The 13,197-nt window shown below is 41.8% G+C and overlaps 1 protein-coding gene across 1 annotated transcript; it reads left to right on the top strand.

Moving 5' to 3' along the window:
- Positions 1–2,728: 2,728 nt before the first annotated feature.
- dio2 (iodothyronine deiodinase 2) lies at positions 2,729–10,835 on the top strand. Its single transcript, XM_069172461.1, has 2 exons — positions 2,729–3,045; positions 6,040–10,835. The coding sequence occupies exons 1-2, from the start codon at positions 2,821–2,823 to the stop codon at positions 6,628–6,630; spliced, it is 816 nt and encodes a 271-aa protein (XP_069028562.1). The 5' UTR covers positions 2,729–2,820; the 3' UTR covers positions 6,631–10,835.
- The last annotated feature ends 2,362 nt before the right edge of the window (positions 10,836–13,197 follow it).

The raw sequence follows: 13,197 nt of genomic DNA, 5'->3' as shown, positions 1-13,197 counted from the left end.
GCCAAGACAGATTCTGTAAAATTCAGTTGAGATGTCAGCACAGATTGGTAATCTTTTTGGTGATAGTACCTAAAGCATCAGCACACTCAGTCAATGTCTGTTTTTTGACTAATATTGGCCTACGACCTGTTTACCAAGTACACATCTGGCTTTACATGGAGACCTGCACTGTGGACCATTCCAGTTAATCCATTCACAGAATAAACTACATACTGAGAAGTTGAGACATACGTGGAAGGAGAAGTTGGCACAAGAATGTTTCCATCTATGATATAGTGAGACACAGCTTACATCAGCATTTCATGGTTATTATTTACGACTGATGAAGAGAATGCCTTTGTTTCTTAGTATTTTCTAAATACTTCTGAACTGGAATCTGTACTTCCTCAAAAACTGTGGCCAGCAGAAGCTGTGCTGAAAGTTTAAAGTAAGTCTTTTCAAACAAAAGTGTCTTTAAAACACAAATAACTCCACATTTATAATGTCCTGTGTTCCCATCATCCAAACGACACTGCACCAGAGGAAACGGGATGTGAAGGCCACACAGGGTTTGCTGGAAATGGGGCCTTCACAATGAGATTTTCGAATCAATGCTTATAATCAATGGAAGTGATCACATATTACTGTAAGCTAAAATAATTGTATACTCATCAAGTTGTAAGAGAATGCACTTCGTATTTGTGTATACAGCATATGTTTTCTAATTCTCCCAATTTTGCGCAAAAAACTCACCAAAAACTGCAAAATCCTGGAGGGACTGTTTTACCTCAAATGTCTCGAGGACTGCTTTCTTTACCTGCACAGATTCACTACCACGGCTCACAATAAGTGAGCAGAACTCATTTTGCGTCAAATTTGGGAAATCAACAAAAAAATGCTGAGCAGAGCATACGGAGATGAAGCCATGAGCCTGTGAGGTGTTCTGATGACATCACGTTTCAAGAGGGGCGGAGCTTCACTGTCTAAGACCAAAGAAGGTGTCAGGTCAGGAGACACCAGGTGGGTTTTCTTTGTGTCACTGTGAATTGGTCCCCCAGAGTCAGACTGTCAACAACGAGTTCCACCGGGACCTTCTGAGGCGTGTGAGGGGAACAACAACGAGACGTTTCTTACCACCAACAACACAGTCGGTGCTCCCCTCATTCAGACTCAGCTGGGTAGAAAGGCAATCATTTTATTCTGCAGTAAAACAGCAGTACAAACTTGAAACTGTGAAGCTCTCAGGACCATTTTGCTTCTACTTAGATTATCTCTAACTTCAACTTGTCATGAGGTAACAACAGCAGCTGCACTTCAGTCAAGCTTCGTCGTGCACGGACGGCCTGATCTTACAAAAAGTGATGCAAAGTGATTGAGAGGAACCTCACTGAAAGTCTTAGTATTGAACAAGAAGCCATGTGGGGCTCTAACATCGTGGAAAACAACAATTCATTAAGACCCATATAACATTAGAATCAAATTCTGCTGCATCACACCACAGTGGAACTAAAAGGCAAAAATACATTCATTCAAAGAAAAACAAATTATTAAAGAAATGATATCTTCAATCAGCACAGTTGGGTTCATGTGTTTAATATTTGAAAGTCCATGTAGTCTTTGCCGTGAAGGCTTCAAGTTCCCATGTTGCACTTGAGTTTTTCTACTGGACGAGGATTCACTGCCAAACTATTACTGTACTGTCACAACAAATGAGTCTCATGCAACCGCTGTAAAAAAAATAAATACTGGATCATAAAACACGCTCAGCATATTCACAGATGGCAGACGCTGATTAAACCTTCACCTCAAAGCAGAAATAACAACTTTCATTTGTATGAGTCATTCCAGAAATAACAAGGCTCCTTTTGATCCATATCATACTGATGTGTGTGTGTGTGTGTGTGTGTGTGTGTGTGTGTGTGTGTGTGTGTGTGTGTGTGTAATAAAAGTTTACACATTCTGCTTCATCATCATGATTACAAGCTTTCTTTTATGTCATCCAATGCCCAGCATCATAACAACATCACAAACCCCGAGCAGATAAAAATAAATACAAAAGTTATTATGGAAAATTACTGTTGTTATTATGGTCATAAACATGCCAAGAAAATACTTTAGTCATTGTTTAACAAGTTAGTATATAAAGAATGTTTTTTATCATTCATATTTTTAGTTAAAGACTAAACGAGATTTGGGTTGTGAATTTAATTTTAAATCAGTAAAATCACAGATGTACAGATTGACAAGTAAAAAACAATCAAAACTTTAAACATTTTACAATAAAATCCCCAATAGGTGAACACCAAAAGCCGTAAAATCAATATTACGTGGGCAAATATCATTAGAAACCTCTGAGTCAACAATTTGTGGCTCTTTGCTTTTTCTTTACTCGTATTCATATTTTGGCTTCACATAAGAAGAAAGAAAGAAAGAAGGGAAGAGGATCTGCAGCCCGATCAGTGTGCGCAGCGAGGAGGGAAGCAGAAAGGAGGAGACATCGAGCATGCACTCCAGCTGACGTCACAATTCTTGCAGCAGAGATAAGCCGCGAGGCTTAATATTAACTACAATGTCCATCCTTTTAAAAAGAGTGATAGTGCTCCGGGGGAGTGTCGTCGGCGCGCACACCGCCGGACTGACGGGACGCAGAGCAGACACGGCCGCTGCGCAACCTTCACTTCACACACTTTCCTCCTTTTTTCTGCTCAAAGTCTGGCGCAGTTCACGGAGCAGACCAAACACTATGAGGAGAGCCGATAGGAGCTGGGACTCGGCCGTGAGCGCGCTGGAGGCTCGTTAATTCGCTTGCGGTCGTAGAAACGCAGAAAGAGAAAAACAAAAATGGGAACGACGAGCGAGGAGCTGCTCGTGACACTCCAGATTCTGCCCGGCTTCTTCTCCAACTGCCTCCTCCTCGCCCTGCACGACTCCGTGGTGCTGATGAAGCGCGTAGTGTCGCTGCTGAGCTGCTCGGGCACCGCGGGGTGCGGACAGTGGTGCCGCATGTTGACCTCCGCGGGGCTGCGCTCCATCTGGAACAGCTTCCTGCTGGACGCGTACAAGCAGGTAAACTTTCTGTCGTGATGGTTTTTAATACATGATGCACTGACATTGATGTTAAAACTCCACATTAAAGCGCCCTGTCTGTGCTGGGATGTCGGGTCACACCTTCGGCCAGGTATTTTCTTCTCTTCTCTCTTTCATTAATGCAGAACTTGTTTTCCGTGTTTGTGTGTGAAAGAGAGTGGGAGTAGACCACAGTGGTGTAGCACCATAATCTGGGATCTGGGTCTGCTGTTGCAATGGGGCCCCCCACCGCAGTCTCTCACTGGCCTTCTGTACAAATAGCAAGTATTGAGACAGGATTAAACCCTGCTGTCACCTCCAAACTCTGTCTGGTCCTCAGAAGTTATACTGGATATTAATTCATTGTATGTCAAATCATTGACATCATCATTTTCTAAAGTAAATTTATGAGAACATGGTGTAATACTTCATCTTAGCCTTGTTTTGCTAATAATGTAACATTTAAAATTTACAGTCACAAAAATAAAGATTTTAAATCCCTGCTTTGAGGGACCCACCTCATGTTGTGGCCCCTGAAGCTCGGTTCCACTTTTACTCTCACGGTTACATCCCTGGTTAAACCTTGCTTAAGCCCCATCTGATGTTATCACCTATACAGTGTACATAGAGACCGAACATAGTTCTCATTTGGAGATTTACATTGCCAGAGTTGAATTTGTTTTGTGGGGATTTGTAAAGCGCTCGATAACCGTTAAAACCCGGACTGACCGATTCTGTCTCAAGTTTTTGTCAGTTTTATTTCACCTGTGAGTTCAGGAATCTCAGGACTACTTAAAACCCTTTTTAATTCTTATAAGTTCATCCAGTTTGGGACAACTCTTCGAAGTCTTAAACAACAACAAAGATGATTACCTGACTGCACTGTTAGCACCAACATTGTTTTACGGAAGTCCACGTCTTTTGAAGACACAACAGAGGGTTTTAAGTGATAAACCATCCGCCAAGCCAAAGACAGAGCAGCAGCCAACATGTAAATCTCAGAGTAGAGATGTCACGATACCAGAACTGTTTACCAATACCATTGAAATTCTATAATTCTCCAAACTATGATCAATACCCACACTGTGAGCATGGATAAAGCATTTGCTATGTAAACAGAGGCTATTCATGCCAATGGTGTGTAGTACTGTGACATGCACGAAGCTGGACCAAACTATAACCTTCCTGAATAAGAATTCCACGTTTTGTCGTTTGATGAACATCAGCAGCTGAGTTTAACACCTGTTCTCCTGTTCGCCTGTCGCCATGGCGCCACAGTTCAGGTGGTTTGCAGTGAATGTTTTTTCCTCAGACGCCTCAAAACGTCCCGGTAGAACTCGGGACACGCCATCGTTGATTTCCAAAGAAAACATTTAAAATTGTGAACCATCAGACCTCAGGACAGTTGTCCACTTCACCTCAGTCCATCTTCAATGATCTCGGTCCAGAGAAGGCGGCGGTGTTTCAGGGTCATGTTTATATGGTGTTATATTTGTACAGGAGTTTGAACCTACATTTGTGAATGCAGCAACCAACCGCATTCACAGACAATGATTTTTTGAAGTATTCCTGAGCCCATGCAGTGATTTCCACTACAGAATTGTGTCTATTTTGAATGCAGTGCTGCCTGATTACGGCCATTATATATATATATACATAGACAGTTAAGTTACTATATTTAAACTATGAAATACCACAAGTATTAAACCAACCAAATCATTCTTTAAATGTCAGATCCTTCACAGAACCCTCCTTTAGTTCTTTCATTCTCTCAACCAGCTTCATGAGGTCGTCACCTGGAGCTTTTCCAGCAGTGGAGAGCGAGTTCCCACATATGCTGAGCACTTGTTGGCTGTGCGTCCTTCACTCTGCAGTCCAGCTCATTTCCAAACCATTTCAGTTTAGCTCATTCACTTGGCAAAAAGAAAATGTAGACAAGTAGAACATATTTAGAAAATTCTACAACTGCTTATCCACTTTAACCAAATGAAAGACTTGATGATCTTGCCAAAATAAAAAAAATTGAAGACGGCCGACCCAATTATGTCGATACGATCATCACCACAAACAGACTTCCAAATGTTCCATTGACTACCTTTTACATAACGAGGTTATCTTTTTCGTAAAATTAGTTTTGTGTCGTTTTGTTAGAAAATGAATCCAAGTGAATGTCAGTGCCAGATTTGAAGAAATTCCCTCAAGGCATTCCTGAGATATCCGAATGGGACCGACGGATAGTTCAAGTGAATATTTGTTCCCTCCAGGCGTTCCCCAAATATCATGCTCAAGAGCATCGATCGATGTGAACGCACCGTGACCTCAACCTTTGAGCCCCCCCCCCCAAAAAAAATCTGTTTATTCTTGAGTCAAAGTGAATGTTTGTGCCACGTATGAAGAAATTGTCGGTGTTGGTGAGATTCCTTCACGAGAATAAGCGGGTGAACAGGACGAACGTGGGGTCTCAGTGACTTCGCCCTTTAAGCTTTGACTACCAAGATATAATCAGTTCTTTGATGAGGCATCGTGAACATCGGTGACAAATTTGGAAAACAAATACCTCAAACATTCCTGAAGTATTGTTTTCATGAGCAGAGGTCACTGCGAGGTTTGACCTGTGACCTCCAAAATCTCCGTTGGTGCCGAGTGGATGTTTTTGCGAAGTTTAAAGAAATTCCCTGAGAACGGGACGGACATGAGGTCACACTACTCGGTATTATCTCGACTGTATACATTAAACTGACTGTAATTCATTGATGAAAGAAATGATTATTCCAAACAAGTAGCTCAGATGATACAAACTACAACACCCGTGAATGCATTCAGGAAGCCGAACATTTATCACAGACTCAAAGGCTTGAAATCCATTACAATATGCACAGATTTACAAGAATCATTAAAATAGTATTTAAACATAAAGACAAACGTCTACTTCGCCTTTTCTCTGACATGATGCATCGTATGATTCAATATTAATCCCTATTTTTCCCTCCTCAGGTGAAACTTGGCTTTGACGCACCCAACTCCAAAGTGGTCCGGGTGCCCGATGGCCGTCGGCGGAGCAGCACTATCAGCAGTGTGACGACGGTACCTCGTGGTGCCACGATCCAAACTGAGGCCGAGTGCCGCCTTCTGGATTTCGAGTCCTCAGATCGCCCTCTGGTGGTCAACTTTGGCTCAGCCACCTGACCCCCCTTCATCAGCCACCTGCCAGCTTTCCGGCAGTTAGTGGAGGACTTCAGCGATGTGGCTGATTTCCTGTTAGTGTACATAGATGAGGCTCACCCGTCCGACGGCTGGGTGGCGCCACCTATGGGCTCCTGCTCGTTCAGTTTCCGGAAACACCAGAACCTGGAGGAGAGGCTTGGAGCGGCGCGCCAACTCATTGAGCACTTTTCACTGCCGCCGCAGTGCCAACTGGTGGCCGACTGCATGGACAACAATACCAACGTGGCCTACGGTGTGTCCAACGAACGCGTATGCATCGTGCAGCAGAGAAAGATCGCCTACCTGGGCGGGAAGGGGCCGTTTTTTTACAGCCTGAAGGATGTGCGCCAGTGGCTGGAACAGAGCTACGGCAGACGGTAGGAGAAGTCCAGGACAAGTCCAGACGGCACGTGCCTTTTCTCACTTTGGAAATAAGAGATAATTTAGCTTTTTAAAAGCATAAAAAGAAAGATTGAAAGGTGCGTTGTGATGATGTCATCTGCCGTAAAGCTGTAACGAATTATCTTCCAGAACTGCAGAGCAACTTGTTTTACTTTACTTTTGGAATCAGGCCAACTTTTCTGAGATGAACGTGTGCGAAACCTGTGGTGAAGATCCACGTGAAGACGGCAGCGAGTTGATCTGAAGCTGACAGCGTTGGAGCTTCATCTGGATCTTTGCCGGTTTTTGCTGCTAAAATCATGTTTCACGTGATTTCCAAATGAAATTGAAAAAAAAAAAAAAAAAAAGACGAGTTACCGTTTTAAAAAAATAATAATTTCTAAATTAATAAGTTTAAAAATAGTTCATGTAGACTTTAGTATGCCATGTTTTTATGCTTTGGCCACATATTTTAAGCACTATGTCGATCTGATCTACTCTTCTTCCTCTGTACAACACATACCGAGTCTTCCATCTGAGTTCATGCAGCTTTCATGTTTACAACATTGAATGAAAGCAGATTTATTGTGGCTTTTTGACACTGATCAACAGAAATACACCCTTTATTGTAAAAAATGAAAACGGATCGTACACATGCGATTAAAGTAGTAGAACTACTCCCTATCTTTGGGAGCAGCCCAACCTCCAGGGCGTGGGTGGGCTCTGGCATGTTGTTCTTAGGAGATGAAGTGACGGCTGTTTGTTGCCACTTTTGTTTGGAGATCATGAGTGAACAGGCTTTTTTCAAGTGAGCCACAAACTGGAACTGCAGCATATTAATATTGTTTTAAGATGTCCCGGTGTCGCTTCAGCTGCAGGCTTGTCTGTTGATGACAAACCTTCTCTCACGTAGCAGGTATCTGCCATTAGGTCTTCCTTGTAGGCTTTCTCTGCATTTTGCAGCAGTCATTTGAATAATTTCTAAAATATAGATTCTGCAGCTGACACCAGACAAGGCATTATTCTGATGAACAAAAAGTTCAGTGTTTATGGGGTCGCAAAAGCCTTCCTCCAGCTGTCTTAATAATTTCCAACATTCTTTCTGTCAAACTGTAGCCCAGATGTTGTGAGTGCTTCAGGAGGAGCTTTGTCTTGAGGAGCAGCTCTACCTCCCTCACCAGTCCAAGCCGCTCTACAGATTTACAGCTGTGCTATAGGCGCTATGCATTTCCACTGTTTGTCATTGTGAGGGAGCCAAAGTAAGCTCAGTCCTCCCGAAGAGACCACTCACGTATTTCTTTATCCAGCGGCGTCAACGAGCATGTGTCGCCTGACCTGTACGAATCCGTGCATCTTATTCTGTTTGCACCTCTTTGAAGATGGACCTCCATATTATTGGGATATTAAAACCATTTTGATTTGTTTGTGAATCAAAGAAGGTCTTTGGAAACAAGTTCAATTCAATTTTGGTATTTTTATTTCTATCGCCGTTGGCCAAGAAGTTGGCGACGTGCTGCTCTGCTCATGTTGGACTCCTGAACCTTGATGTTACTGTTCGTGTTTGAGTCTCTTCCCTTCCTCATCGTTGAAGCTGACATGGCTGGACATGTGCAGGGTGTTTTGTTGATGGATCACTGCTGCTTTTATGTATTGTTCTGGTCACCGATGACTTTGATTGTGTGCGGATGTGGTGTCACAACCCTGTTTCCGAAAAAGTTGGGATTCTGTGTAAAATGTAATTTTTTTTTTTTTTTAATGATTTGCAAATCATGTAAATCCATATTTAAATGAAGATAGAGCAAAGGGGCAGTGCTGCCCTCACTGCATTAAAAACAGACACAAATCTATAGTGGAAATCACTGCATGGGCTCAGGAACACTTGTGAAAACCATCGTCTGTGAACACAGTTCATCGCTGCGTCCACAAATGATGTTAAAACTCTCCAAAGAAGAAACCAGATAGAAACATGATCCAGAAACACCGCCGCCTTCTCTGGACCGAGATCATTGAAGATGGACTGAGGTGAAGTGGAAAACTGTCCTGAGGTCTGATGGATCACAATTCATAATTTTTTTTTAATGAAATCATGGACTCTGCATCCTCCAGGCTAAAGAGGAGAGGGACCATCCAGCATGTTATCAGCGCTCAGTTAAAAAGCCAGCATTCATGATAGTATGAGGGTGCGTTCGTGCATGGCTTGAGTAGCTTGCACATCTGTGAAGGCACCATTTCATCAGTTCCCAAACATTTACAGAGTGTTGTTTAAAGAAGAGGTGATAAAATACTTCTGTCCCAACTTCTTTATGATGTGTTGCTGGCATCAAGTTCAAATGAGCAAACATTTTTTCATAAAACAATCAAATTTCTCAGTTTCAATATTTGATATGTTGTCTTTAGTCTATTTTCAATGAAATATGGGTCAACATGATTTGCAAATCCTCCCATTTTGTTTTTATTACCTTTAACACAGCATCCCAACTCTTTTGGAAACGAGGTTGTAGCTTCAGGGCTTTGCAGTGTCAGCACGTTACGTCACCTCCAGTCCAGCAGCCTGCTCATCATTTCTGCTGAGTAAAGTACATCCACGTATGACCAGGGTCTAACAGGGAGGTCATGTGAAGAGTCTGCTTATGGAGGCGGTCGGTGTGGTGTTAGTCTGCAAGACAGAAAAAGTCAATGTAAGTTTCTTTTAAGTAACAAAAGTAAGTTTCCTAACAAGACATGTCACACCGGTTAAAGAACTGCCGTGATGTACGTGACATGACCTGTTTAAAAGAAAACAGTGAATAATACAAATGCTCTGAACAGAATGAGGGGGGCGTGGCTGCAGTAGGAACTCACCTGGGATCAACACACCTGGCCGGGCACCACCAGGCTGCAGCACATCAGCCTGCTGGCAGAATTTACATAAATATATTCAATAATAAATAGAAGGCTTTGAATAAATGCATCATTGTAACAAAGTAAATATGACTTATTATCACCCACACTGGGTCCTATCAAAATTGGTAAACACTTTGCATTTTGAATCAATTTAGATCATTTTACTGAGCGCTATTTTTACTTTGATACTAAAAGGTCAGTTTTTAAAGCTGCATTAAATCTACTTTGATTCAGTTTTCTGAAAGGATGAAACATGAAAACTTTCTGTCCATTACTGCACACTGAGTGAAGAATCAAGACCCTCAGACATTACATCCACATTTCTCCAAGTTGTTTTACAAGCTGTGTTTGGGAAGAAACAACTTTGCTGACTGGACTATTTTCTGCCGATTTCTTTGTTTTTTTGTTTTTCTTCCATCCTGCATGTGGTCACGTTAAGACTGGAAAAACACATCTCATGAATTTCAAAGAAAAGTCCGCATTTTTAAAGTTTAAACCAAGACCACTCAGGCCATCTTCCTGACCAACTATTTTAAGTATTTTGATTTGTCTCAACTATTTTATCCACAACCTGGTTCTGCACAGTTTCTCAGTGATGTTCAACCTTAAGTAAAGTAAAGCATTTCATTAGATAACATGTATTACAAATCCTGACATCGTATTGGTGGCCTAATGTGTTCAACACCATCACCATGTCAGGACCTTACTCAAAGTTAAAGGGGTTTCAGTGGACCTGTGAGGACTTCTCCTTTTAATGTCTTAGATATACATTTTTAAAAACAGTTTAACAGCAGCTCAGATTCACATCTTTGGATTTTGATTTCACATCTAAGTATTGTTAAAATGTGGTGGTCACCTGTTGAAAGTCACTAACTGTGTGCTTAAGATAGAAACAGAACATGTCACAGGATCCTTTTGAAATGACGTCATTTCATCTCCTTCAGACAGACGCTTGGTTCTGGTCACCGTGACTGCGAATGAAAACCTTTGATGAAAGAGTCGCGGACTCAGTCTCTGGTTGGATGGTGAACAGCACCTGGTCAACGTGAGCCAGATCCACTGCATCTGTTTTCACTGTCAGTCTGTTAGAACGACATGTCTCAGTAACGGAAATACACAACTCTGTTTTCAACATTATCAACTGCACTTTTGTATCACTGTTTTATTTTTATGTGAAAGGAGAGAAGTAACATAAGTGGAAAATAAAGGTGAATGTTTGCTTGTCAAATGGTTTTATATGTTGTCTCTGTGTCCAACACCACTTTGGAAATGAGGTCAACTACTTCAGTACATGAAATATCTACTGATGTACTTAATGATATTGAAATGGTCCAGTCACCCTACATATGTTTAAACTTACAACCTCTGATAAAATAAGAATCCCTCTAACGACAAACAATTCTCCTTTTGGTCTGATTTGATCTGATATTAAATGCAAAATGGCACCAAAAGTAATTCCTCCTCATCATCAGCCTCAGGTTCATCTTCACCTGCAGTTCTGCATTAAACCTGTAACCGGCTGCAGCACCGTAACAACAAGCCCAACAGCAGATTAGAAATTACAGCATTGTAATAACTTCAATAACTTTCATTCAGCGCTCTGTTATTGAAATGCATACATTCTTTAGACAAAAACATTAGATTTAAGTTTTTAAGTATTATTATTATTATTATTATTATTATTATTATTATTATTAGTTGCATTTTGACACCAGAACATTGTTGACTTAAAATTTCAGGAATCTACCAACCACCTTGCCATTAGGAACATGCTCTAATATCTTTATGGGGGCTGAATGGATCTTATGTACTGGTGTTGCTTTCTAAACTATCCCCCATCAGGTTTTAGACATGTCAAGCATCACCAAGGAAACAGGATGCATTTGGTCATCACATCTGATGGTTGATTGGTATTAACAGGCACAAAGTGTATCGATAGAGACCTTCTCCTCACGATTGATCCAGCAGCAGCAGCAGCCGGGACTGTTGACACGAGACCGGATGGTTCTGACTCACGAACATCGGACCAGACCGACAGAAGAACGTGATGTGGTCTTCATCCATCTGACCTGTGACCTCCTCAATGGAAACCAAAACAACTCCTAAAAAAATCCCTAACAGCATGACATCAATGAATCTTGCATTATTGACTACAATGAGTTTGTAGTTTAACTTGAGTCCAACAGATGGCGCATTGATGCATGCAACTAGACGAGTTGACGTTACGTCTCCACGGCAACGACTCTCTCTACTTTTCCATAGCTGGATGTAATCTGCAGCATCTGAAAACATGAATGAGGAGAGTGGGAGGGAGTTACTTCCAACACTTGTGTCACACATTGTTCCTCCAATAAATTGACTCGGTGATCGTTTCTTTCTGTCGTCCAAAACTCTGCTGACAGTTCGTAACTGTGACCAGCTGACTTTACTGCCAACCGATTGGCCATTGAAAGAAACTGCTCAGTGGCGGTTGGACGAGCTGAGTTGAGATGAGACGGGTCGCTCACACTGCTGAAACTTCTCCCTGCAGCATCTTGATGGTAAATAAAACATTTAATAATTGTCTGCATTGAATCCATATTTATATCATAATGCTACGTGTTCCATCAGTGACCTCTGCAGCGGTGCATTTAGCAGCCAGATGGCCAGATGGAGGCTCATTCAAAAGTTAATGCTACATTTAATTGGATTACATAATGCCTGTAATCGTTTCACTGACCTCAGAGTCACCATATCGAAACATACAGCTGCAGAAAAGTGGATATGTTCAAAAAGAAAGTTCTTGTTCTGACTAAGAGTCAATTAGAAAAGCATGTAAAGTCATGTCAACTATGAGTTTCATGTTTCCATTCAATGGTTCTTCACTTCCTGTATCTAAGTCAGGATGGACAGTTTAGAGCAGCCTTCAGTCTGTGTGCAAACATCTGTCAGGACTCATCCTGAGTTTACAACATCAGAACAGACGTTAGTTCAAGAAAATATTCATCGCCTATTCACCCGGAGGTTTTGTGTCGTTAAATACATGAAGAACTAAATGTGTACTCTTCATTCTGGACACTCAGACTGTGTTCAGTCTCTGAGAACTCTGTTATATAAGCTGAGTGCGTTTGACCTCTGACTGAAAAGTCACCATCAACCACAAAACCACAAACACGCTCGGTGTGAAAATGGAAGAGGTTCCAGGAGAACATGACGCTGCTGGTCCAACCTGTGGACCAATCAGAGCTCAGATAGAGCAGCGCCAGGTGTCTCGGTGAGGTCAGAGCTGTCAGTGGAGAACAGCTGCGGCACCTAGCTCTTAAAACCTTCAGCCAACTCCATCCCGTTGTCTACGTTTGCAGGCTGTCAGAGCAGGTTGGGATCAGAAGTCAGAGCAGGTGGTTCATCCTGCTGTTCTCATCTCAAACACGAGCAGCGTTTCATCTGAGTCGGTCTGTCCGTGACGTTCCTGTGGCCTCGTGTGTGCTGCTATGTTTCCACTGATGGAAACAGTTATTTCCTACGACTGGATAATTACTTCATGAATATATTTGGTTCCACTGATGAATCACAGCTCCCCATTTTTTCCCCTAAATGAAAACCTTATGTCATGTCAAGTCACATGAGAGCAGAATGTTAAACAATAAGTAATAAAATATGCTATTCTAAATATAACTAAAGAACCTTATTGGTTTGCCAGTAAGA

This window comes from Embiotoca jacksoni, unplaced genomic scaffold (assembly GCF_022577435.1).
Source record: "Embiotoca jacksoni isolate LCO1_2020_lvr unplaced genomic scaffold, fEmbJac1.0.p SCAF_53, whole genome shotgun sequence".
Lineage (NCBI taxonomy): Eukaryota > Metazoa > Chordata > Actinopteri > Embiotocidae > Embiotoca > Embiotoca jacksoni.
This window is presented reverse-complemented; position numbering and strand designations above follow the sequence as displayed.